This window comes from Apostichopus japonicus, chromosome 1, assembly GCF_037975245.1.
Source record: "Apostichopus japonicus isolate 1M-3 chromosome 1, ASM3797524v1, whole genome shotgun sequence".
NCBI classification, from domain to species: Eukaryota; Metazoa; Echinodermata; class Holothuroidea; order Aspidochirotida; family Stichopodidae; genus Apostichopus; species Apostichopus japonicus.
Window position 1 is genome coordinate 20,114,347 of NC_092561.1, and position 27,586 is coordinate 20,141,932.

Sequence of the window (27,586 nt, forward strand, 5' to 3'; positions counted from 1 at the left end):
GTCACTTAAGCAAAAAGAATGTTGAGGGCAGCAATCCTAAGTGATTACTTGCAATAATAAAAGGTAACATATGTCATAATACAACAATTCCCTCAATAACTAGTTCGTTTGTCTGCATATCTTGATTAATAGTTCTTAATTTTATTCACGCTTCATTAATTAACTCAGTCGGCAAGGGGTTAGGAACCGGGGGGCTGGGGCGCTAGCCCCCCAGTGCAAAATACTGTATGGTGGGGCGGAAGTATCATTCCGCCCCCCCCCCCCCCGCTTCGCAAGTCAGAAAACCCCTTTTTCATTTCCAAATGAGAAAAATATCTCATTTGGAGCACCAAATTGCATCTAAGGCCAGGTGAAATGCAAAAATTTTTACAAAATGGAGTGGGTGTTGAAGTGTGCTACTGCATATTGCACCAAATTGCATCTGAGGCCACCTGGAAATGCAAAGAAATCAAAAGGGGAGGGGGACACCCCCTCCCCTTAGACCCCTCCCCCAGGCCGGTCATCAGTCTTCAGCCCCCCCCCCCCCCCACTCAAAAGTACCTTCTTACGCCACTGTCAGTCAGTATCCCAATGTATGAATGTCGTATCAACATGTGCGTACTTCACGTTTCCCGTATTTTGATGTAACATTTTAACACAGTGCTACCATATATAACATGTGTTGCTTTAAAACGCTCGACCCAATCCGCGAATACACGTTTAGTGATGTTACGAGTATAGTATTGCTTCTAATGTGCAAGCGATAACGCAGACGTCCGGTGGAAAATATACAAGAGATGGATTCCAAATCATCATATCATAAGACGGAAAACAGATATAAGGTTTGAAATAACATTTCTTTATATGAATTTACCCCAAATCAGGCTATGCTAGGCTACCGTAAAGCTAACAAGAGTATTGCCTAGACTAGGCTACTGTAGCCTATACTGTATATGTCAGGCCTTACGTAAAGTGTGTAAATTGTAAATGTCAAATATGGTATTACCGTTACTTGTATTGCGGACATCTACAAATAACGGGATGACGTGACTTTTATATAGTTGGATGTTAGTATCTTTTAAGGCCAATTGTTATATGAAACCATATATGTTCTTGAACAATGCTTTACAACTTGAGATTTTGGTACTACCTGTAATTTAGAATCCGTACCATTCATTAAAACCCCTAACCATATTCCCTACTTCCTAACCCTATTCCCTACTTCCTAAACCTAATTCCTAGCCCCTAGTAAGCTTTCCCATTCATACAGTATGGTATGGATTCTAAAGTTAGGCCGAGATTTTACTCAGAGTCATACTTCAAAGCAAGTTTTCAGTACTGGGTCATTCTGTGTCAAATCACGGATGGCTGTTGCTGCACCCTTTCCAAAAATTCCCAAATTTATTTTATGATTGAACCACCATAAAATAAGCATATTCTGAAAATTTCAGTTGCATTGCTTTAAAATTGGCCGATTTAAAATTCTTTGAAATTCCGCAATTTGTCACCACCATGGCATTTTGGCATTTTCTTGACTTTTGAGGTCTCATTTCTCAGCAATTAAACATTCTACTACCTTTCTATTACAGATGCCTACAGAGTCTAACCCATAGAACAGGAAAAGAAAAAATTAGGTTACAAAAATATTGTCTTGTGGAGTTAGGTCAACTTAAAAGTGTCAAAATATTTGATTTTTGTACTTTTCACTAAAAAATGTGCTATTGTTAGTTATGAATTGTTCCTAAACCATTGCTTCAGGGTACTTGATTCTTTCAGAGGTTATTATGTCTGGTACAATCATTACTAAATATTGATTACAACGCTTTCCTATAATATATATGCAAGTTGTGCAACTCTAAAGTTGCTATTTCATGCTGCGATTCAGCATGAGGTAGGGGTTTTGATGCCAATTTTTTACCAAAGTAACCATGTTAGAGCTGTCAGGGTTTATACTTTATTAAAGAGGTTATGAAATGAAAAAAAAAAAATCTTTATCATCGTATTCTGTACACTCGTAGCTTTCCAATGATACCCAATTTGTGTCAAACGAAGCTTGCATTCTCGAGGAATAAACGATCAAAAATTCGAGGGTAATAAAAACTTTCTAAAAATTGTTGTATTTACGGTAACGCGGCGTGACGTCAGTCGAGGAACTCAGCTCACTTCCGAGACGCTATGTTTACATTCTTAAACGTCTGAGAATACACACCATTACACTGTTGCATTGCTCCGTAGTAATTGAGATTTAGTGTTTGGAGTTTGTTTTTACGTAAATTTATCTCGTAAATGTTAAAAATGCCGAGCCGATATGTGGTATCAGGTTGCTCCACCACAAGTAAAGACGGAGTTCTACTGCAAGCTTTTCCAAAAGATGACAAAATCGAAGAATTTGAACACGACTCGCTCAAAACACTACACATACACAACGTTACGAGTGCCTGTAGGCCTATACTGTTGCCAAATTACTTGTTATGACCATAGCCTAGGCCTCCTCGTTACAGCAAATGACGATTTTTTTATGGTTACCTAATATTTCGCACAAATTTTAAAGCCAGTTGGTTTAAGAACAATCAATACTAGATCTGCAAGTTTTCTTTTGTGGTAAAACTGGCGTTGTGTTGCGATTTTACGTAACAGTTGGATGATACAATTACACTGGCTAGCCTGTTATACAACGTCTATTAGTTAGGTCTAGACCCCATGTTACCACTACTAGTACTATAGGGTTGCAATGTACAGAATGTCACATTTTCCTTGCACTGTAAGACACAAAATTCTAGAAGCTTCGCTACGAAGTTAAGTAGCAGGATCATCGACATTCGAGATAATTTAAATCATACGATGGTCTTAATAACGGTGGTTTTGTTTATGCTCAACCAACCAGTTTCGGTTCAGGGTCGTCCAACCGTTTTGCTCGGGGACTTCGATCGGCAGCGACGCGTCTCGGCCACCGGGATCGTTTTACAATTCTTCTGCAAGGGGCTAAATTGATAGGGAAAAACATCGATATTATCTTCATCACCCTCGAAAACTATTTCCTCCTCTTCTTCCTCAAGAAAATAATTTTCGTCAAAGCTTACGAATGTCCTGAGAGATTTCCTCTGAATCGGAAGATTCGGGAGAAGACATTTTCAATTGATGAGAAGAGTGTTGTGGTTACATGTAGTAAACTGTGTAACGCCGTATCGGTAAACAGCGGGGAGTCGGCTTTGGCTGAAATGGTTCCTTTGATGACGTCAGATGAACTGCGGTGGGCAGCTTTGCTTTTTTTTACGAGTGGCAGCTCGAGAGGTCTCTGGGGAATACTTTGACAGCGAATTTCTGGCGTTTGAAGCCGTATTTACGGAAAGTTGTGCATGGATGGCAGGGTTCGCAGGTTTCTTCCGGGGGTGGAAAAAACCGCGGAATAAACCGCAGTTTTTTCCACTCGGAAGAAATAGGTTTCTTCCAGTTTCTTCCGGACAAAATGGAAGAAACTCAGTTTTTGGGGAAAAACTGTTGATAAAGTTTCATAACAACCTGCAATGATTTCTAACTATGTAATAAATGGACAAGAAGCAATATAGTGTCATCTAGGTAGTCTATATCTAGGTTTGGAGCACATGATCTGCTTCCAGCATATACTGTACACAATATTGTAGTACTGTAGGCTACTAGCATTGGACAATTCAGGGAACAACTATGGGCAAGCAATATTTTGCAGACCAGAATGGTCCTGATTATAGCCCAGTTCTTAGTTAAAAACTGTGTTCCCTGGAAACTAGTGTAGGCCTACTACAATGCACACTCATTACTACTATTACATTGACCACTATGACCATAGGTTTCAATCCTACTCCTGAAGCCTGAGTGCATGGGCCAATCCAGGTTAATCATTCATACTGTACAGTATGGCCAGTTATGCAATTCTGGTTGATGGGGGCATCGCGAGATGATAAGTAGTCCTTCCATATTTTGATCTATAAGCAACATCTTTTGGTGTAGAAAAACAACCCAAAATTATAATCAAAACAAAAACAAAATCATATTTTGATGGTTTCAATGGTATGCATTTCAGTCAGATGGTTTAATCTGAAGAAGATCCGGAAATATTTGGACAAGTCGACATGTCTCAAAATTGCAAATGCCATGATTTTCTCTCATATGGACTATTGCAATGGTCTTTTTATCAACCTCCCGGCCTCCACACTTCATCCCCTACAAAGGATCCAAAATTACACGGCTAAAATTATTCTCGGCAGATCAAAATATGATAGTGCCTCCGCAGCATTGAAGGAGCTGCACATCCTCCCCGTCAATGTCAGTGCCGAGTACGAGATCCTCCTCCTCGTTTATAAGTGTATACATAATTCAGCACCAGCTTATCTGTCCGAGTTGCTGGAAATTAAGACACCTGGTCGTTCAACACGCTCGTCAAAGGGCATCCTTCTCAAGGTTCCTTTCACACGCCGCAAATGTTTCGCAGGCCGCTCTTTCAGCGTCACTGGCCCTAGACTTTGGAACGCTCTCCCCGTCGACACAAGAAATTCGAAGACCATCAGAACTTTTAAAGCTGCTTTAAAGACTCATTTATTTAAGAAATCGTTTTTATAATTGTTTTGTTTGTTCAGCGCCATTGAGTGTTTTTTACAGTAATGTGCGCTTTACCAAGTGTTACCACCTTAACCCTTAAACTATTTGTCTCTTTATCATGTATGTGGGTTGTGCTGCGTATATGCCAATTTTCACAGTTTCTTCCGGTTTCTTCCGGTTTCTTCCAGTTTTTTCCGGAAGAAACCCGGAAGAAACAGGTTTCTTCCAGTTTCTTCCACGTCCCCGGAAGAAATAGGTTTCTTCCGGAAGAAACCGAACCCTGATGGATGGTGTTGTAGTAATGTAGATAAACCATTCTAAGACATGAAAATTTTTCATTTCATAACCTCTTTAATGAGTATAAAGTTCTTACACATTAACAATTTTCAGGGTTCTAGCTGTTCTCAATATTAATTTATGAAGTTGTTAAGTTGCTCAGATGTACAAAAGAGGTCGTTTTTGACGGCCAATAACTCAAAACGCGTCAAATTAAAATTGGCATCAAAACCCCTACCTCATGCTGAATCGCAGCATGAAATAGCAACTTTAGAGTTGCACAACTTGCATATACATTATAGGAAAGCGTTGTAATCAACATTTTGTAATGATTGTACCAGACATAATAACCTCTGAAAGAATCAAGTACCCTGAAGCAATGGTTTAGGAACAATTCATCACTAAAAATAGCACATTTTTTAGTGAAAAGTACAAAAATCAAATATTTTGACACTTTTAAGTTGACCTAACTCCACAAGACAATATTTTTGTAGCCTAATTTTTTCTTTTCCTGTTCTATGGGTTAGACTCTGTAGGCATCTGTAATAGAAAGGTAGTAGAATGTTTAATTGCTGAGAAATGAGACCTCAAAAGTCAAGAAAATGCCAAAATGCCATGGTGGCGACAAATTGCAGAATTTCAAAGAATTTTAAATCGGCCAATAATAAAGCAATACAACTGAAATTTTCAGAATATGCTTATTTTATGGTAGTCCACTCATACAATAAATTTGGGAATTTTTCAAAGATGTCGAACTACAACATACCCCAAAATTTGGTGATTTGATATGGAATGACCCTACTAGGCCCTAGGTCACCATCCTATAGGCTTATTATATATTTAAGTAATGCCCGGTTTGCCATACCTTAAAACTTAACTATTCACACTAGGTTACCAGAACCTCATAGTATTTTTTATTATTAAATGCAGCTTTCACCAGGATACTCAAATATATCATGAGTTAACCTAGGTGTTTATTTTATTTATTTATTTGTTTTGCCACAAAAGTACAAAGTGGAGGGAAGTCTTCCATTAAGCTCAAAAGCTTAACAATGTGGAACACTCCCTGAAGAAAGAAAAGAAAAGAACAAAAATATATACTGTATGTATAAATACATATATATAAATACAAATTAAATGTTCAATTTATATAGTAATTACAAACAGGTGTTTGGGGTATTTCTCTATGAATTTACAGTAGGCTATGAATTATTTAGGAGATTCTGTTTTCATTATTTCACAGTTTGAAAGTTTCACCGAGCGGATTTCAAGTATCAACGTTGATGTCATTCGGCGGGGTACCCGAGCCACCGATGAGCTGAATGAGGTAGGCCTGCTGCACATGAGATACATGCATTAACTTGGATGGGCTACTGTTACTTTCGGGACCCATTACTGTAGTTTCCTCCCAGGCTGAAAAACCTTAGTGTCCTCCCCTAAATTTTTAGTCTCCTCCCGTAAATCATATGGGAGGAAAATAACAGTTTTAGGGGAGGATGTACAGGAGATGTCTCTACTGTATTACACTGTATTTACAGGCATTAACTGTATTTCATGGGTTAGTACTATATTCCTACAAGGCCACAATCAATTTTAAGAGCAACATAGCGGTGTGGTTGAAGGCAGTGGACTTGTGATCCAAGGCTTTCAGGTTTGAGAACTGACCAGATCATTACATTGTGTCGTTGGCCAAACACTTTATCTTAAATTGCCTCTTTTCACCAAAGTGTGTGAACTGGCACCCTGGAGGTAACTTGTAAGTATAGTTGCATGTGCTGGTTTTCGGCTGCACCCTATGCGAAGTCCCCCGGGGTACACCTAGATGTGGTATTGCCTTAGGAGGGATTGTTTAAATTGGGCATTCTTCGGTGTGTGGGTGTGACAACATACCAACGACCAGGTGTTAAGTTGTAAAGTTTTGTGAGGGAGCCTTGGCCTGAAACAAGACTGAAAACCTTCAACTTTAACTTTATCTTTACTTCAAATGATGAACATTGTAGAGGTACAGTAACATTTACAAGGGCAACTCATATCGGCTTAAAATATAACATTCGGTTAAAATGTATAAGCAGTAAATGCATCTGAGTTTGGCTTCTTTCACATATTTTATTTTTCTGAGAATAATTTAAAAGGTAATAAATAATGTTTGATAATCACTCCAAATATAAATGTATATTTGAACCTTTGATTTTAGTTTTCAGTTCTGTAATTGTCTGTTCTTTCTTATTCTTCAGGATGGAGATTCATATTTTGTAGTAGGGTTAGCAAAATGGTCTGACTTCAATTGCACTCAAGACTTTGGTGAGTTGGCTGCAAAAGCTGCACATGGTATTCATACAGTAGCAGGGTTGGTTTGAGTTAGTAAATTTATCCTCTGAGATTTGTTGTATTCAGAAGGTTGGTGAGTTTCGCAAGTTGTGCTTTAGTCATATATAATAAGTTTAAGGCTTACCTTACAAATTCTAGTTCACTGGTCCAGGGGCATAGCTAGACTTTTTCTATGGAAGGTGGGGGGGGCAATGCTTTTCTAGGGGGGCTACCATTTAATCTATTTTCCAAAAAGAAAAACATTTCCTGACAATTGTTTTTTTTTTGGGGGGGTGGGGTCTAGTTCCCCCTCTCCATGGTTACACCACTGCGCTGGTCTATCCTCTACACATGCATGATATGGTTGTTTTAAATGTGTACTGTACAGTACTTGGGGTTTTGGTAGGTTTCAAATGTCATCTTTTCTCAATATGAATATCCTAGGGTACTGTATGCCTGGGCTTAGCGAATAACAGTTCACTGTTTTCAACAACAAAGACAGAATACCTTTGAACTATTCTTTGAAATGATTCCTTTTGACATTCTTTATGTAGTAAAATGTTGATCCCTTCACTTCTTGGACAAAGGTGTCTTGCATACTTTAATCCTCAAGTCTCCAGTGGCACCTAAATGGTTTATTTAAACCGTAAAGTTATGCGCCGTTTTATTTCTGTGGTAAAAAAGTACCATCCTCCTTTTTGCAGTCAACTTTACACGGGAGGTTTCATTCAACATTCGGAACTTCGCACAACTTGTTCACCATGAGGCCGATTGTTTGTCGCTGTTGAAGAAGCATTTGAAGATCAGATCAAGCTTAGCGTACCTACCGCTGTTGGAGTAAGTACTATCATTGAAACAATAGATACTTTACATGATCACACAGTGCAGTACTTACAGATGTGTTTTCTTTTTGTTTCTGTATGTGCAAAAAGGAATATTTGGTATTCAAGATAGTTGCTAAGTAACGACATCCCAGATCCAGCTTGAATTTCTATTTCACCAGGTGTTATCCTCTTTGTTCCATTTTCTGAAGTAAGAAAGAGTTTATTTCCCAAAATTTATGTCTCCTTGAAACAACCATATTCAAAGTTCAAAGAAAAAGTGATTGAGGTACTCCGGGAATAAATCTTCAAACTTTGTGCTGCAGTTTTTGAAGGCTCTGAAATTTGTGTCTAACTACTGTAAGTGCTAAGTTTCCTATGTAAAGAAAATATGTTACATAAATACAGTAGATCTCTGGACTTTGCATTTTACATAGTATTTTGCCATGAATTATTTCCCCAAGGTAGACTTCCATCTATTAGCAAGGAATGTTTCTCCATGAGTGTCATATTGCACGGTCAAAGAATATATGCTTCTCATGGTCAATGTTTTGGAGTACTCTATGATACTGCGTGATGTATGTATGATGTGTGATGTCGCTACATAAAGATATTAGAAAATTTTGGGCTAACTTTGTCACATTGCCCAGGTCCTGAGCGTGCTTTTCAGAGTCTTGGGAAATCTAAGAATACTTAATCACTCTATGATACTATGATATTATAACTGCAGTGCAGATATTGTGGACGACGTTATGAGAACAGATTTTGATTTGACTTTATCTTCATTTTCTTCTACTTCTTCTTCTTAGTTTGGTGGTTCAAATTGCTCAAGATCTCCAAAAGGACATGTACCCTCACTTCCGAGAGTTTTTTCTCATCATTGTTGACTTGTTGGACACCCAAGATACTGATCAATTGAGGCCGCTTTCAGACACTGGGCTACCTCTTCAAGTTTCTATGGCGATAGCTTTTTGCAGTTTGGAATAGGTCTAGAGAATTTGGTTCCTGGTTAGGTTTTGAACCGAGAACCCAGATCACCTTAGGTAGACACTCTACCACTAGATACTATCATGATACTGACTTCAAAAGTGCCGATGCTAAGTTTATCCTGTGCATAAACATTAACAATGTTATCATGATTTGTCACTCTCATTTAGGGTAAAACACAAAAACCCATCAAAACAGTCTCATTTAGATCAATTGAACTCTGATATATAACAGTAAATACTCGTTAATTTCCTTAAAACAAAAACTAGTCGCTTCTTTTATACTAAAAATGATCCATTTTATGAATCAAGTACTATTTGTTCTAAAACTGCAATCAATTATGATGATTTTTTTGCTCCCCACCTTGAAATCTTTTAGTTTTTACTCAGTATTGCTCACCAGTGACAGGAAGCAACACATCCAGCGGTTTGCAGCGGACAGCTTTGCATAAATGATGAGGAAAGTGAAAACCCAAGATGACTTTTTCGAGTTCCTTTTCAAAGATCTTACAAAGAATCCAGATGTAAGTAGAATACATTCAGACTTCCTTCATTCCTTCGACTCATTCACGATGTAGTTCACGTAAGTGTGGTTATGACATATTTTTTTCCATTTTTTTTTATTATTAGTTGAAGCTCCATCTCAGTGAGTAGCAAAATGGCTTTGTTTATCTCAAAATCCTTCTAAAACAGACCCTTATGCACCGTCATTGCATATTCATGTGTAAATTCTGGGCATTGGTTGTTTGGCAATTAACTTGTTGCTGCAGTGAGCCATATGTTGCAATGCACACCTGTATATAGTATCTATCCTATGTATGTTTATGTATGTATCATAGCAACATTACATTACTTCCAATAATCTGCAGAAAAATGTGATTTAAAAAAAAACGAGAAAAAAACCCAAAACAATATTGGCTATATCAGATTAAGTTGAATGGATATATCTACAAAAGCTATAGGAGGATGACATGTGATACATTTCGAATGTTAGTTTAGCTGTGAATGTTCTCTGCATATAGAAGTTCATTTAATGAACATGCATTCTTTGGTATAAATTTTACACACATTGACAGCTCGGTTGCTATGAGGACATCAGTCCCTCTGTTGTTTCCTGCAGCGTTCACTAACCATCACCTCATTGAATATAACCCACTTTTGTTTGCTCTTGGCAGGTACACTACCAGAAGGTCAAATGGCTGAGTACTTCATTGCAACACTTTATATGAAAACATTCAATGGTAACACTGCAAATAAGACCATTACCCAGTGTCTTGAAGAGATCAGCATGATTCTCCTAATGAAGGGGAACTGCCCTTCAAGTTCAAAATTCATTCACTCTTTACTGTTGCAGCTATAAGGGTTTCGGAATTTGATCACTATTGGCGTATTTTCAATAGATTTAATTTGTTGACGGACGAATGTCCATGCAGTACAAACCAACTATTAAATTTAAATAAGCTGAACATTTTTGATATTGTTTTTACAAATAAAATTTGACGTCCACATACCACTATGTAGCTCTTCCAGTCTCTAAGGTGAAGCTGCATACCAAATACGAATTTCAACCAAGATGTACTGTACGACGTTTCATATTTACAAGATTTGTTTTGAGGAATTTGATCTATATATGCTGACTTCGTATGGCATAAGAAATCCACCAACGTCAATAGGCTTATTGTATTCATCAAAGAGATCTGCATAATAAATATTTACCTCAACCAAGATATCTCTTGAGTGACAGTGTTTACAAGTTTGTCTCACTTTGACTTCAGTTGACTCCAGAGAAAGAATATGATTCTTGCACCACATACTTTTTAAGTTACAGTGTCTAATAGCAAAGGACATGTCTCTCTGTCTCTCTCTCTACCTCACGATATATATCAACACAAAGAACCGATTCTTTTTGCATGCACTAACAAAAATGTAACCTTATTGACAAGAGCTATATTTACGCTTTCGAGAGTATACCAACAGTAAGTTAATGGTTACACATTCGTGTAGTTTGAAGGTTGATTTACCTGTAATGAGACATCGGCAAATTTGATATAAATATCTCCTTACGTTAATGTTGAAGTTAACTCAGTAAATCTATATATCGCCCTCTTTTGAAACAGATGTACACTATATACCATCATATTCCTGCCTCGGAGTAAACAACACCATATATAGTGTGAATGATGATTTCAAATCTACGACTTGCGATTAATGTTAAGACTCTAGTTATGTGTAAAGTGGGTCTGTTAACATTGTCTACATGTACAATTTTCTTCTGCGGGTTGGGGAGTAATTGATGAGGGAAAAGTGTCGGTATCTATGAAAAGGGTTATATTTTTCACCTTGCAAATTTCATGGCGTTTTGGTTTGACACAGTATTCTGACAAGCCACGAACGCATTCTCAAACTGCCGCCCACCTTGTTTAAATTAGTGCAATACAGAGAGAATCAAAAAAGAAAAAGAAAGGGGGCGAGCGTGATTTGCGCAGTAGGCTACATTTAGATTGATTATCCAAAACTATAGCATTTGATTTTTGATTGCACATTATAATGTAGGCTACAGGTTAAATAGTCGACCTGTTAGAATTTCCTTAAAGCTATTAGTATAGAAATTTTAAAGCAGATACGAAGCATTGATTTCCTTTACTGACGTGATACACTAGGCTTGGTTTAGTGTCTGGAAATAATGCATATTGTGTAGCCATTAGTGTCAAGATATTCATGAATTTCGTATAACTGGTACATGCTCCACATTATTCATATATACGATATATTATATAACAATATTAATGAGCGCTTATAGTCTCTAGTTATTCTCATGCTTTCATTTTTTTTTTAATGATCGTGAAGAATTATTTTAGTCCGATTTTCTTTTTAGACAAATTTGATTGGAACTATATGTAAATCAAATGCTTAAGGTAGCATAACACCTATTAAAAGCCCCATTGACTTACATACTAAATCACAGAAGTAATGTGGTCTCTAAGTCTAAATAAAAGTTCTCACTAGCTGAACGCTACCCATCACTGGATACGCTGACAAGTTGGCCTCTCATGGCACCATCAATTTCCCACATTATGACAGTAGAGATTTTTGGCTATCAGAGCCTGAAGTTTTCGTCACTTATAAACAAACATCTTTACTCAGTTGTAAACAATTTTCGTACGCTGCTCCTGGTAGGCCTAAATTGGTCTAAAATTGCCTAAATTGACCCAATGTTTGCACCATATGTAAGGCCATTCATGCTCTTCAACATACAGACCACAAAACAGATCCTGATTTATAATATATCAAAAATGATGTTCTCCTACTGCATTTTGGCACATTTCCTGAAGGAGAACACTCGGTCGGATTGATATAGACTCTAACAGGAGTATGACACCCTAGAAGATCGCTGATTTATAAACTACAGTATGATTTGGTTCCGCGAAAGAAATGAGAGCGGTAATAAAGATCTTAGCATGCTTACGTATATATGTATATACTCCGGATGTGTGATCTGTTAAATTCGCTTCGGCTTCTGCTTGAGTACAACGTTTTTCTATGCTGCCATGTTGGGTGAATTTAACCGTAACAGTAATTACCATAGAAATTTAAGTAGGGGGAATGATGTCATGGGACATATATAAAGCCATTCAACTAACTGGTGGCGCTTTGCTTGTATGGCAAGAAAGTAACGAAGCGTAATACAAACACTACGTCTTTGACATAACTAAAGTGATAAAGTTGACATAAAATCACACCAAATGGTGATACCAAGGGCCGCATTTGGGGGCCAAAATCGTCAAAATGTGAGAGTGGACTGGAGTTTCGCAGATAATTCTTAGGAAGGGACAGTAGTACTTTATTAGTGTCGTCTGCTCAGCTGCTGTATTCTTATTTATTGGACCCTGGATATAGTTGACCTAGGCCGGCTTCGGCTGGTTTTTGGGGATGTGATATGACTAAATATTAATGACAAATATTATCACCACCTCATTTTACTTAAAGCTGTATCCCTAACGATATAGATCCACACGCCAGAATACAGGGGGGTAGTAATTTTCCAACAAGATGGGAGGGGGGGCACAACATCAGAGGGGCACATTCTCATTCCACAACCATCACTCGTTATGCTATAAACCGGTAAACTGGCCATATCACTTAAATATATATGATGTGTTAGTATGCTATCAATACTATTATGGTGCACGTGACTCTATCAATGAACCAACATCTGTACTTTGATCTGTGTTCATCCATAATTTAGAACTTTCCAAAACAAATCCTCCTGTGTTCATTCCTTGAACAAAAGTCTTTAGCAACCTCGGTAAATCCACGTCAACGGGCCTGAGAGGTTTGCAATGTTGCACCAAACCGAGGATTCAGCTGACGGACCATGGGAGTATAGAACAATATGCTAGTAAAATGAGCTGCAACAATGACTTTTTATTTATTGAGATTGTTTATTGTTTACTATGCTACAAAAAGATATGCGATGCCATTTTATAAATTGAATGTATACAGACTAAAATTGATAATTAAAATGAAATATTAAAATTAACAAAGGCTAGGTCATAACTTAAGCCATAGAATATCTCAATAATATCTATCAACATATCTAGACACATTTATATAGGGACACGCTTCATTAATTAACTAAGAAACTAATAAACCATCACAATAGATCAGTGTTAGCGTTGCGATTGTATTATTTTATTGAGAAAACCAGAAAGCCAGTGGGTTTATCGTGATTCCTTGCCAACTGACATTATAATCCCAAGCTTTGGTCATTGTTGATTAATTTGATCAGCAAGGTTCTTTCACTGACTGTGGACCTACCTACGAGATATGTTAACAAAACATGTTTTCAAGCTAAATGTAGCAAAAATCAACTCAAGCCCTGCCCCCTAATAAATGTGCATTTTATCACATTGAACATACATTATCATGTACCCACTATTTACCAACACCTTCACACAAACTATGATTCAATTCTGAAAATATTTACATTTGACCCTGTGATCTCATTATTATTCATGAGATGAGCACAAAAAATCAATAGGGCTCTTCTACTCACTATGGCACATATCTGTACCAAGTATGAATTCAATCCAACTTGCCATTGTTGAGTTATCATGTTTACGAACCAAGGGCGTCACATACACACACACACCCATACACACCCATGATCATGTGTATCATCTTTTCCCTTTTAAGGGGAATGGTGATGCACACCCGACAATGATCACACAGTGACAGTCCCGATGCAAGGGGACTGGGGCTGAGAGCGGATCAGTCGTTTGGTAGGTTGGTTTTCGTGCCCACGTTCTTTCCTGGGCGACTTTTCCTTAAAAAAAAACACACCCACCCACAAACATGTCATCATGAATGCATAGGTTACGATTATCATCAAAACCAACATCAGTATCTGTAAAAAGAGATACATTTAAAATATTTTTTAGATTTCTTAGCGGCACAGATATTACTAGTGCCTTAATTACTGCACAATGTTTTCATGAAGTGCAGTAAATAAACAGATAAACAGATATTATGGCAGCTGTTTACATTTTAAATCAAAGTTTTCAGCCTCTGAAGAAGATCCTGCTAGGATCTAAACGTCAGGCCTACTTACTTTTACGCATTCTATTACACAGGCTCTCTAGTGGATAAGCAGTTTGCTCACATTTTTATTTTTATTTTGATCATGCAAGGAATTCACTTAAGCAAATTAGTGCAAAGAGTTCTGAGATATCTGACAAATCTATAACATACAATACGAGATATCGATGCTGATGAACAGTATTACTGACATAAATTCTCCATCACCGTATCGTTGTGTTTTGCACCTCTGATTCGGTCATACTGCCTGAATAACCATGATATGATTAATGATATTCTGTTTAAGACGAAAACCAGAAAGCAGCACAAGTAGCGTTGGCTACAATGGTAGTTGATTATAAATGCAGGTATATCATTCTAAATTGATGTATGTTGTGAGTATTACTTTAAAAGCTGAAATTGACAAATATCTAAAAAGGAAAAAACATACTTTCATGCAAGTATAAACTGATATCATTGCTTTAAGACAATTCTGAGTTTTGCTTATTTATTGACAAACTTCATATAAATATATTTTTTCGTTCATATCAATTGAAGTCAGCCACTCTCAGCTCACATATAGCTTCAGATATTAGTTACTACAGTTACAATGTTCAAAATAAACTTACTTCTACATAACATATCTCCCATTCCACAAGAATCTGTCAATATGTTATCAAGAACACTAGTACAAGTTGCCTCACTGACAGTGACTGTCACATTCGTTCCTCCAAGAGAAGAGGAAAATGGAAAACCTTCTGACAAACAGAACAGTTTGGCTGGAGACAGTACCTCTGTTAGTTGGCAAAGCACTTGCCTGGATCTAACCAATCATCAGTTATCATTTTGGATAGTGGCTAAAAAGGTAGAAAGGTGTTTAGTAAAATAAAAGTTGATAGTCAAAAATGTTCTATATATGCAAAGGCCTAAAAACTTCTACCATAAAAAAAAGCTTTTTTGGCAGTGTAATTTAAACCAAAAAAGTACGCTTCACAGAAATGACAACTAAAATATCCTTACAACAATTAGTGTTATATTTTGCTGAGGAATGTTACTCGGGGTCTTACATGAACATAAGTGGCAGCTTTGTAAGTTTACAGTGATGAGATATATGATTCATTTACTGGTACACTGACATTGGATTCCATCTGTCCACTTCATTTAATGGGAAAGTTGTAAAAGTGAGATTCTTCACAGTTTATTTGCTGTTTTAATTTTGCAGAAAGAAATCAAGTTAACTTTAAAGGGTAAAGTTGATACAGTATCTGTAGCAGAAAGTATTTTTATATATGAAACAGTTATATATTTAATTGCTTATGTCTTTGATGTATTTATATTATTAAATTAAATACTTACCTAGCTTATACAGCTTCTCTTGCAGGTCTCTGCGTTTAGCTGCTATTAAAGCCTCTCCCAGTACTCTGTATGTGGCTTGACTTCCATTGCTCTGTTTCCAATACAACAACATTTGATAAACAGTTTCCGTGCGTCCATTGTTGGTATTATCTCTCTCAAGTGTACAGAGCTCTGAGTCATCTAGTCCAAGATTTCTACCTACATGTTTCCATTCATTTTTAATTTTCCTCGAGAGATCCTGTAATATGATCAGAGTTTATGTATATTGAGTGTTACCTGAGTAGAACATACACAAACTATATCAGTTCTCTATCAGGTCCCCTTGTTGAAAGTATTTCATAATTTTTGTTAATTCGATTACAGTATGAAGTAACATTCAAATTGATGGTACTCCATTTATTGTTCATTTGAAAATTATACTATAACTGACTCCTGCTGTATATCGTATATACTGTATATTACAGCATGATACAGAATGACAGAGTTAACATGCGGGTCATAGGTCATTAAATTCCAAGAGTGAAGTCACCCCAAGGAGTTTGTGAACACCTCCCTCCCCCCCCCCCTCCCCCATTAAGATAATAAGGTGACTTGGTTCAGGAAAATCACTGGTAATGACTAGACTCTAAAAACAATCCATGACCACACTGCAGAATGGATCATGAAAATTCCAATAGTTGTCACTAGCGAGATGTCTCTTAGATGTGATGAAAATAACATATAACGCTTTTCCCAAGTAAAAATTTGAAACTACTTAGCACTTGTGCAGGCCCAGAACGAGCAAATCGAAAACATTACGAAACAAGAATTGGTGACAAGTTGTGAGTCACCACCCAACCGAAGTGTGTAGCACACTCAACTTATTTGCAATGCATGCTGGATGATTGCAGACAAAATGAGTACTAATGGAGTGTGTACTGAATAGTTATACGTGTAGTGTGGATTTTTTTTTAAACCCTTACAACTGGTGCACATCCCCATCTGTCTCAATAAGACTTTTGTCATCTCACTTTGTGTGCTGGAGGTTAGGTTTCTATATGGAATCACCTGATTGATTAAGCAACTTGGGAAAATATGTCTTAGATACAAGCACTAGGAGAACAGAAAAAAGATTTCAGATAACCTGACAATGCAAAGTCATTCCCTTTTGAAAGTTGACAACAGTAGTGGCATAAGTGGAAGTTGAAAATCTCTCAGTCACCTAATAGAGCAAAGGTCAAATCCTGTGACAGTTAGTGACATATAGGTATGCCAGTCGTCAAAGAAATGGTGCTCAAACTTAAACTAATGATATGAGAGTCATTTTGTAAGCTGGTATTAATTTGATTTGGGCAATTTAAGACTTAATGACTTAATGGACCCAAGACTAGTATCTATGCACAGTGGTTGTAACTGTGTAAAGTTGTGCTTAGTACTTAATTTATTGTATTTAATCTCCAAAAGTTGACTTGTGAACCAACATTGTGCCAGTTTTATCCTTCTTGTGAACAAGTTGCAAACATGTGTGTCAGCTGTGAACATTACAAATTGTTGGCAAGAGGCGCACATTCAGCCTTTTTTTGACACACTCTAATTTGTAAGAGCTCATTCACAAATCATGATACGGTTTGGTAAGGGCTTGTTCGTATGCTCTGTCAAAATTGGTTATAAGTTACTGCATTCACTATTGATACATTTCAGTCGCATAAATCTAACTGCAGCAAGAACATACCTCATTAAAATCAGTTATTATAAAACAGTATCAGTATTAGGTGGCAAGCATTTTAGAAGAAATAAATCATGATGTAACTTATACAAGCAAACCATAGAGTTTGAACCTCAAAGTTGGTATGCTTTAAGGGCCAGTATGGACAATCTGTAATTCACCAATTTGTGTTATATGGGCTAAAAAGACTGTTTCCAGGACAACAGAATCTTGTATATGTAAATTCTTACCAAGAGACTTTCTTTTCTGACTTCTCGATCAATGTTTTCTAGGGGTTGTTTGACAGCTAGACTTTGATAATAAGTCCTCTTCGGTGACTGAGATAGTCTCGCAGCTACTAATGTATCATAACTGCTAGCTGCAGAATCTTCCACTCCACCCTAATATCAGAAAATAAGAAAAATATAAATAAATATGTTAAACATCCAGCATTGTATTCAAGTCACTTGTTTCTGACTACTTTACACCAGTCAATGTTTCTCAATTCAAGTCAAGTCAAAGGTTAATTTTATTTCATCAGGTCAAGTCTATCACAAGTCATTTGACTTTCTTGCAAGTCAAATCAAGTCACAAATGAATGTTTCTAAATCCAAGTGAAGTTGAAAGTCCAATATGAAAGCAACTTATATAGTCATGCTATAGGTATAGGCATTACAATGCATCAATGGTTAAGGACAAACAAGTTACTTTTGTGAAGTGATGCAGGTGTGCGGTGGATGACATGCATCAATGAACACCAGCTGCATTGCTTGAACCAATTATATATATATTTTGAAAATTGGGGATTGTACAACCCTGGTTATATGAAACAAGTTTTTATTTCATGCCAATATGAACATTTTGATCAAGTTAATTCAACATAAGCAACTCCAACATTGTCAATGTCACTTGTCATCAGTACTTTACAGGCTGTTTGCTAAGAATATAGTTTTACAGTCGAAATTATCAATATTTTGGAAGATATTTTGAGATGACAAATAGACTGAACTATACCATCAATGCAGCTGTAGATTCAATATAGCATCTCTTCTTTGAGTGTGGGACATCTGCTGACTGTGATGGCACAGGAATGCCTGAGAGAGATGGTGCTGATACGTCCTGCAATTAAATATGTTGAAATGAGGTTAGACACAGGTATTACGATATTGACTAGTAAAGAAGTAGCCATAATTGGGCTTTTAAGTGATTCTTACTTGCAAAAATTGAGAATATTTAATGTAACACTGCTGACAAGATTGGAAGTTTTGACCACTGGTGAATTCACAAGATTTCATCCTTTGACTACTGTTGACCTCAAAAGACCTTTCACCTTTTGATTCTTGTACTTGAACAGGAACTATCATTGTAACTCCCAAAACAGTGATTACAAGGTTTTAAGATTCCAGAATGAATCCACATGCAATTCTGAAAATTATCCAAGCTTCACTGTTGGAGATGCCATGCTTAAATATTCAAAATAAAATAAAACTGTTAGCAAACTGCTTATCCACTAGAGAGCCTGTGTAATAAGAGAATGTGTAAAAGTAAGTTGGCCTGACATTTCGATCCTAGCAGGATCTTCTTCAAAGGCTTAATTGTAAGCCAGCCTTACGAGTGGACAAAGGAATAGTAGGTGATGTCCGGCCTCGTTCCTGGAGACCTGGTTGTCGTCTTGTGGGAGCTGCTGATGCTGCCTCAGTTTTCTTCTGGCCCCCTGTAGGATAGTTGGACATTTAAGCAGAGCTTTCCAAGCGTCATCGTGTACTCTGATAGCTCTGTCCGCTTTAGCTGGAGTGAAGTCTATTTCCTTTTTGTCTGCGATTTCCTCGAACATATCGTAGCACGAGGCATTGGCATAGCGGCTCTTGGTTGGCACGCGACCTCCCCTGTCACCGTTAACTTCGAGACCTGAGTCGGTGTCTGTGGCGTTCTGGCTACTCGTCAAAACCCAACTGCTTTCAGAAGATATCAGCTGGCCTGCATTGTAAGCTCTAGGGGCAATACTCCCCATCCCATGAGGGGATTGGAGCCCGGGGGTTCATGGGTTTCTTCCTTAAGTCCCTTAAGGTTAACGGAAGCCCTAGAATCTAGGGTATCCTCTCCAGTGACAGTTTCTTCTGGCTCTGGAGTTGATTGCAGGACCATGACCGGGCTGGCCATTATCTTCCTGCTCCCACCTTTTGCCTCTGTTCAACTCTCTGTTGTTCCAAGAGTGGTTTTAAGAGGCCTGTCAGTTGTGCCCCGTCGGAGGATTCGGAAGATTCATCTGTGGCCTGTGACCATCTCCTCCTATAACCTTGTCTCAGGAATCGTGACCAAGATCTACTGCGGTCCCATCTGGCTGGTCTGCGGGCTGTCTTTACTCCCGCTCTCAGTCCCCGCTCCGGGACCGGCTCCGATGCAGCGACCCTCCGGCCGCGGAATCTCTCTCCTGTGTCCCCGATGGGACTGGGGCTGGGCTTTCTGAGTTTCCGGTGCCTGCTGCTGCCCTACCTCCCCATCTGTGACCCGGATTGGGACGATCTCTCCAGGCCGGCCAAGCCGGACTTCTTTTTAGGCAACTCTTTCTTTGCCGTAGCCTTGCATTTTCCTTTGCCGTTTCCCTTGGCCATAACCAAACCGGACGTCGCCGGGACCGATGGAGGGACTCTCTCCACCTCTCTTTCTCTTTCTCCTTTCTCTCCTTCCGGCCTCTCTTGGCCACTCTCCTCTACCTCTCATTCCTCCTCTTCCTTTCCCATTTGAGCTACTTCCCTCTCCACTAGGGAACTTTTGGGGTTGGGGATCAAGTCTAACTTGTCCTGTAGCTGATTCCTTTGTCCCCTTAACCAGACATCAATATCTTGCCATTGGTTGGGGGTGAACTGGATGCAAACCAGACACTAATCCTTTCTGGTGCAAGAATGGCAATTCAGGCAAAGGTCATGTTCGTCCCAAGCCCTCCCGAGATGGAACATGGAGCCGCTAACGCATTTCAGTTGACTACATGACATGACTGAAAGAAAACTAGTTAAGGAACAACTTCTTAACGTAAATTACCAAAATGATGTGAGAAACAGGGAAGGAGAAGTAAACTAACAAAATGTAGAGATACGTAGTTGTACCTTAACAAAGCGCCTCCCCTAGAGGCCCGCGGCTTAAAAAGGTAACAAGAAAATTACCTAATTTAACCCCACCACAAAAAGTAAAGTAAACAAGTGACGAAACTTGAAGAAAATAAACTCAAATACGAGAGAAGGCAATATGAAACAAAAATATCCGAGAGAAAAACGAATTCCTGCATATAGCCTGTGTGTGAGAAGAAGGTAGGAAAACTACTGTAGCGTAACTACGGTAAACAATTTGCGGAACTGCTACCCTGCTAGTGCTTACACATAAAAAACACGGAGCGAAAAGCGCTCCCTAAAATAGCCCCAACAAACCTCCCTAATGCAAGGAAAGGATACTTATCTGGCTGCAAGAACTTCCAAGGTCTCTCTTTACCAATAGATGGAAAAATCTACAATCCTAGGTAACCGTAAACAGACAAATTCCGATCGGAAAATTCCACTTGAAAAATAACAATCCAGACACTTTGGATTAAAATTTAAACCAAAAAAGAGTACGCTTCACAGAAATGACAACTAAAATATCCTTACAACAATTAGTCTTATATTTTGCTGCGGAATGTTAAACGGTGTCTTACATGAACATACTGTAGGTGGCAGCTCTGTAAGTTTACAGTGATGAGACATATGATTAATTTACTGGTACACTGACATTGGATTCCATCTGTCCAGTTCATTTAATAAGAAAGTTGTGAAAGTGAGATTCTAAACAGTTTATTTGCTGTTTTAATGTTGCAGAAGGAAATCAAGTTAACTTTAAATGGTAAAGTCGGTATCTGTAGCAGAAAGTAGTTTTATGTATGAAACAGTTATATATATTTAATTGCTATGTTCCTTTGAGGTATTTATATTATTACATTAATTATTTACCCAGCTTGTACAGTACTCTTGCAGGTCTCTTCGGCCAGCTGCTATAAAAGCCTCTCCTAGTACTCTGTAGGTGGCTTTACTGCCATTGATGTGTTTCCAAGTCAGCAACATCCGATAAACAGTTTCCTTGTGTCCCAGGTTGTTATTATCTCTCTCAAGTATATAAAGCACTGTGTAATTTAGTCCAAGATTTCTTCCTACATTTTTCCATTCTTTTGGAATTTTCACGGAGAGATCCTGTAATATGATCACAGTTTATATATATATATATATATATATATATATATATATATATATATATATATATTGAGTGTTACCTGAGTAGAACATACACAAACTATATCAGTTCTCTATCAGGTCCCCTTGTTGAAAGTATTTCATAATTTTTGTTAATTCGATTACAGTATGAAGTAACATTCAAATTGATGGTACTCCATTTATTGTTCATTTGAAAATTATACTATAACTGACTCCTGCTGTATATCGTATATACTGTATATTACAGCATGATACAGAATGACAGAGTTAACATGCGGGTCATAGGTCATTAAATTCCAAGAGTGAAGTCACCCCAAGGAGTTTGTGAACACCTCCCTCCCCCCCCTCCCCCATTAAGATAATAAGGTGACTTGGTTCAGGAAAATCACTGGTAATGACTAGACTCTAAAAACAATCCATGACCACACTGCAGAATGGATCATGAAAATTCCAATAGTTGTCACTAGCGAGATGTCTCTTAGATGTGATGAAAATAACATATAACGCTTTTCCCAAGTAAAAATTTGAAACTACTTAGCACTTGTGCAGGCCCAGAACGAGCAAATCGAAAACATTACGAAACAAGAATTGGTGACAAGTTGTGAGTCACCACCCAACCGAAGTGTGTAGCACACTCAACTTATTTGCAATGCATGCTGGATGATTGCAGACGAAATGAGTACTAATGGAGTGTGTACTGAATAGATATGCGTGTATAGTGTGGATTTTTTTTAAATCCTTACAACTGGTGCACATCCCCATCTGTCTCAATAAGACTTTTGTCATCTCACTTTGGGTGCTGGAGTATAGGTTTCTATATGGAATCACCTGATTGATTAAGCAACTTGGGAAAATATGTCTTAGATACAAGCACTAGAAGAACAGAAAAAAGATTTCAGATAACCTGACAATGCAAAGTCATTCCCTTTTGAAAGTTGACAACAGTAGTGGCATAAGTGGAAGTTGAAAATCTCTCAGTCACTTAATAGAGCAAAGGTCAAATCCTGTGACAGTTAGTGACATATAGGTATGCCAGTCGTCAAAGAAATGGTGCTCAAAATTAAACTAATGATATGAGAGTCATTTTGTAAGCTGGTATTAATTTGATTTGGGCAATTTAAGACTTAATGACTTAATGGACCCAAGACTAGTATCTATGCACAGTGGTTGTAACTGTGTAAAGTTGTGCTTGGTACTTAATTTATTGTATTTAATCTCCAAAAGTTGACTTGTGAACCAACATTGTGCCAGTTGTATCCTTCTTGTGAACAAGTTGCAAACATGTGTGTCAGCTGTGAACATTACAAATTGTTGGCAAGAGGCGCACATTCAGCCTTTTTTTGACAAACTCTAATCTGTAAGAGCTCATTTACAAAATTTGTTATAAGTTACTGCATTCACTATTGATACATTTCAGTCGCATAAATCTAACTGCAGCAAGAACATACCTCTTTAAAATCAGTTATCATAAAACAGTATCAGTACTAGATGGCAAGCATTTTAGAAGAAATAAATCATGATGTAACTTATACAAGCAAACCATAGAGTTTGAACCTCAAAGTTGGTATGCTTTAAGGGCCAGTATGGACAATCTGTAATTCACCAATTTGTGTTATATGGGCTAAAAAGACTGTTTCCAGGACAACAGAATCTTGTATATGTAAATTCTTACCCTGAGACTTTCTGTTGTGACTACTCGATCAATGTTTTCTAGGGGTTGTTTGACAGCTAGACTTTGATAATAAGTCCTCTTCGGTGACTGAGATAGTCTCGCAGCTACTAATGTATCATAACTGCTAGCTGCAGAATCTTCCACTCCACCCTAATATCAGAAAATAAGAAAAATATAAATAAATATGTTAAACATCCAGCATTGTATTCAAGTCACTTGTTTCTGACTACTTTACACCAGTCAATGTGTCTCAATTCAAGTCAAGTCAAAGGTTAATTTTATTTCATCAGGTCAAGTCTAACACAAGTCATTTGACTTTATTGCAAGTCAAATCAAGTCACAAATGAATGTTTCTAAATCCAAGTGAAGTTGAACGTCCAATATGGAAGCAACTTATATAGTCATGCTATAGGTATAGGCATTACAACGCATCAATGGTTAAGGACCAACAAGTTACTTTTGTGAAGTGATGCAGGTGTGCGGTGGATGACATGCATCAATTGAACCAATTATATATATATTTTGAAAATTGGGGATTGTACGACCCTGGTTATATGAAACAATTTTTTATTTCATGCCAATATGAACATTTTGATAAATTTAATTCAACATAAGCAACTCCAACATTGTCAATGTCACTTGTCATCAGTACTTTACAGGCTGTTTGCTAAGAATATAATTTTACAGTCAAAATTATCAATATTTTGGAAGATATTTTGAGATGACAAATAGACTGAACTATACCATCAATGTAGCTGTAGATTCAATATAGCATCTCTTCTTTGAGTGTGGGACATCTGCTGACTGTGATGGCACAGGAATGCCTGAGAGAGATGGTGCTGATACGTCCTGCAATTAAATATGTTGAAATGAGGTTAGACACAGGTATTACGATATTGACTAGTAAAGAAGTAGCCATAATTGGGCTTTTAAGTGATTCTTACTTGCAAAAATTGAGAATATTTAATGTAACACTGCTGACAAGATTGGAAGTTTTGACCACTGGTGAATTCACAAGATTTCATCCTTTGACTACTGTTGACCTCAAAAGACCTTTCACCTTTTGATTCTTGTACTTGAACAGGAACTATCATTGTAACTCCCAAAACAGTGATTACAAGGTTTTAAGATTCCAGAATGAATCCACATGCAATTCTGAAAATTATCCAAGCTTCAATGTTGGAGATGCCATGCTTAAATATTCAAAATAAAATAAAACTGTTAGCAAACTGCTTATCCACTAGAGAGCCTGTGTAATAAGAGAATGTGTAAAAGTAAGTTGGCCTGACATTTCGATCCTAGCAGGATCTTCTTCAAAGGCTAAATGACAAGTAACAGTAACAGAAGAGACAAAAACACGAACAGAATACAGACAGGTTAATAAGCACGGTGAACACAAAGAGATAGATGTAAGGGGATTAGTAAACAAGGGATGGAGAGAAGAAAGAAAGAAACCACCAGGGGTTTATTATAGCTCTCTTCCACCCTTTTTTTCTCCACACTTTTCTGTCTTTGTCCTTCTCCAGTTTATTCCCTACCCCCTTCCCTAATCATCTCTTTGCCACTCCACTGTTTATCTCCTACCTCTCCTCTTCCACTGGTGGTTTCTTCCTCTCTTCTCTCCAACTTACTTTTACACATGCTTAAATATTGTTATACTTTGACAATGGCGACCTTTCAAATCTATAGCAATACACAGAAAACTTATATATATATATATATATATATATATATATATATACATACTATAGGTATAGGCATTACAACGCATCAATGGTTAAGGACCAACAAGTTACTTTTGTGAAGAGACACGGGAGTGTGTGGTGGATGACATGCATCAATGACCACCAGCGGCATTGCTTGAACCAATTATATTCCATAAAAATATATATATATATATATAGGAATAACGGAAAAACTGTTAAACAACTATGCTGCATTTAGAGAAAGGATGGATCTCGAGTGAGATACAATAATTGAATTAGGTAAGTGATTGGAAGTAAAACAGCCAATGTTTGGTTTTTGCAGAGCTTTCGAGCAAAACTAGCTCTTCTTCAGTGCATGATCACCGAAAGTGACCAGTATAATTCGTGAAGTGGAATTTTTTTTTCTAAATATATATATATAATATATATATATATATATATATATTATATATATATATTTAGAAAAAAAATTCCACTTCACGAATTATATGCAAGCCAAGAGTGGTTATTCTGAGTAAAATTGTCAGATTCAAAGCGCCAGGGGTGCACTCTGTACAATCATAACACTTGGGTAATACACCCTTAATGACAGTTATTCAAAGCCAATTTATACGCTTCAACACACCAGTAGAATCACTGTGGTCGAGTAGTACGGACTTCGGTTCCTGACACGAAGATCCGGGGTCCGATTCCTACCTTCACCTGATGAGTCCCAAAAGGAAGAAACCGGTCGTGAAGTGGATTTTTTCTGGTGTGTTATTCTTTATTGATTTACTATTTATCTGTCATACCACTTGCTACACATTCAATATATATATGTACAGTATGTATATATATATATATATATATATATATATATATATATATATATATATATACATATATATACTACAGTACTTTGTGAAATCTATTACAGCCTCCAGGAACTGGATTGTGTCGTGGACAGCTGTGACTTTTCCTTGTTGATTATCCAACCCAGTTCCTGGAGAGTCTGTACTGTCTTGTGGACATTGTTTTCTGCGTCAGATTCTGACTCCCCTACCATGAGCCAATCGTTGAGGCTGAAAACTGTGAGACCTCTTTTTCTAAGGTAGGAGACTACCGTTCCCGTTATTCTTGTGAATCCTCTGGGGTGTGGCATATAGTCTGAACGGGTGAGCTTTGTATCTGAAATCCTTTCCGGCTTATTCGAAGGCTAGGTACCGTTGATGGCCTCGGTGCATGGGCATGTGTAAGTAGACGCCTTTGATGTCTATGCTCGCTGCCCACATGCCCTTTCTGAGAAAGGGTATAACTAAATTTAGCGTTGAAATGTTTTGGCTTTAATAAGTTTTTGTTTAGGGGTTTTAGATTAAGGATGGGACACCAAGATCCGTCCTGTTTTTTTGTTAGAAAGAAATAGGACCGGAAGCGGGGTCCCACCTCCCGAAACCTCTACAACTGCCTGCCTGCTTGGCCAGCAGGCCTGAAATTTCCCCTTCTAGGGCAGCTCTTTGAACGGGTCCGTGGTTGTTGAGGTTATTCTTCCTCCATCCCCAGAAGGCAGACTAGAGGTAAATTCTATTTGATACCTTATGAAATCGTCTCCAACACCCATTTGTCCCTGCCCATGATCACCCATTTCTGGGTTAAGTATGTTAATCTCCCCGGGGGTTCATGGGTTTCTTCCTTAAGTCCCTTAAGGTTAACGGAAGCCCTAGAATCTAGGGTATCCTCTCCAGTGACAGTTTCTTCTGGCTCTGGAGTTGATTGCAGGACCATGACCGGGCTGGCCATTATCTTCCTGCTCCCACCTTTTGCCTCTGTTCAACTCTCTGTTGTTCCAAGAGTGGTTTTAAGAGGCCTGTCAGTTGTGCCCCGTCGGAGGATTCGGAAGATTCATCTGTGGCCTGTGACCATCTCCTCCTATAACCTTGTCTCAGGAATCGTGACCAAGATCTACTGCGGTCCCATCTGGCTGGTCTGCGGGCTGTCTTTACTCCCGCTCTCAGTCCCCGCTCCGGGACCGGCTCCGATGCAGCGACCCTCCGGCCGCGGAATCTCTCTCCTGTGTCCCCGATGGGACTGGGGCTGGGCTTTCTGAGTTTCCGGTGCCTGCTGCTGCCCTACCTCCCCATCTGTGACCCGGATTGGGACGATCTCTCCAGGCCGGCCAAGCCGGACTTCTTTTTAGGCAACTCTTTCTTTGCCGTAGCCTTGCATTTTCCTTTGCCGTTTCCCTTGGCCATAACCAAACCGGACGTCGCCGGGACCGATGGAGTGACTCTCTCCACCTCTCTTTCTCTTTCTCCTTTCTCTCCTTCCGGCCTCTCTTGGCCACTCTCCTCTACCTCTCATTCCTCCTCTTCCATTCCCATTTGAGCTACTTCCCTCTCCACTAGGGAACCTTTGGGGTTGGGGATCAAGTCTAACTTG

At 38.2% G+C, this 27,586-nt stretch overlaps 2 protein-coding genes across 12 annotated transcripts in view; one reads left to right on the forward strand and one right to left on the reverse strand.

Annotated features, from left to right (window-relative positions):
* Positions 1-662: 662 nt before the first annotated feature.
* LOC139970852 (small subunit processome component 20 homolog) overlaps positions 663-27,586 on the forward strand; it is a 175,865-nt gene continuing 148,941 nt past the window's right edge. For 3 of the 8 annotated variants that reach the window (XM_071976931.1, XM_071976943.1, XM_071976936.1), the window contains exons 1-6: positions 663-821; positions 6,071-6,154; positions 7,062-7,128; positions 7,839-7,971; positions 8,765-8,998; positions 9,321-9,465. In XM_071976931.1, the coding sequence (XP_071833032.1) occupies positions 777-821; positions 6,071-6,154; positions 7,062-7,128; positions 7,839-7,971; positions 8,765-8,942 (507 nt within the window). In that variant the 5' untranslated portion in view covers positions 663-776 and the 3' untranslated portion in view covers positions 8,943-8,998; positions 9,321-9,465. The other 5 variants (XM_071976897.1, XM_071976902.1, XM_071976920.1 and 2 more) reach the window with 4 other exon arrangements.
* The window catches only part of LOC139970765 (uncharacterized), a 151,619-nt gene continuing 137,396 nt past the window's right edge, over positions 13,364-27,586 (reverse strand). The window contains exons 5-11 of one of the 4 annotated variants that reach the window (XM_071976790.1): positions 24,210-24,314; positions 23,466-23,615; positions 21,536-21,772; positions 18,573-18,677; positions 17,810-17,959; positions 15,875-16,112; positions 13,364-15,375 (exon numbers count right to left, since the gene is read on the reverse strand). In XM_071976790.1, the coding sequence (XP_071832891.1) occupies positions 15,353-15,375; positions 15,875-16,112; positions 17,810-17,959; positions 18,573-18,677; positions 21,536-21,772; positions 23,466-23,615; positions 24,210-24,314 (1,008 nt within the window). In that variant the 3' untranslated portion in view covers positions 13,364-15,352. The remainder of the gene's footprint in view (positions 15,376-15,874; positions 16,113-17,809; positions 17,960-18,572; positions 18,678-21,535; positions 21,773-23,465; positions 23,616-24,209; positions 24,315-27,586) is intronic. The other 3 variants (XM_071976739.1, XM_071976774.1, XM_071976800.1) reach the window with 3 other exon arrangements.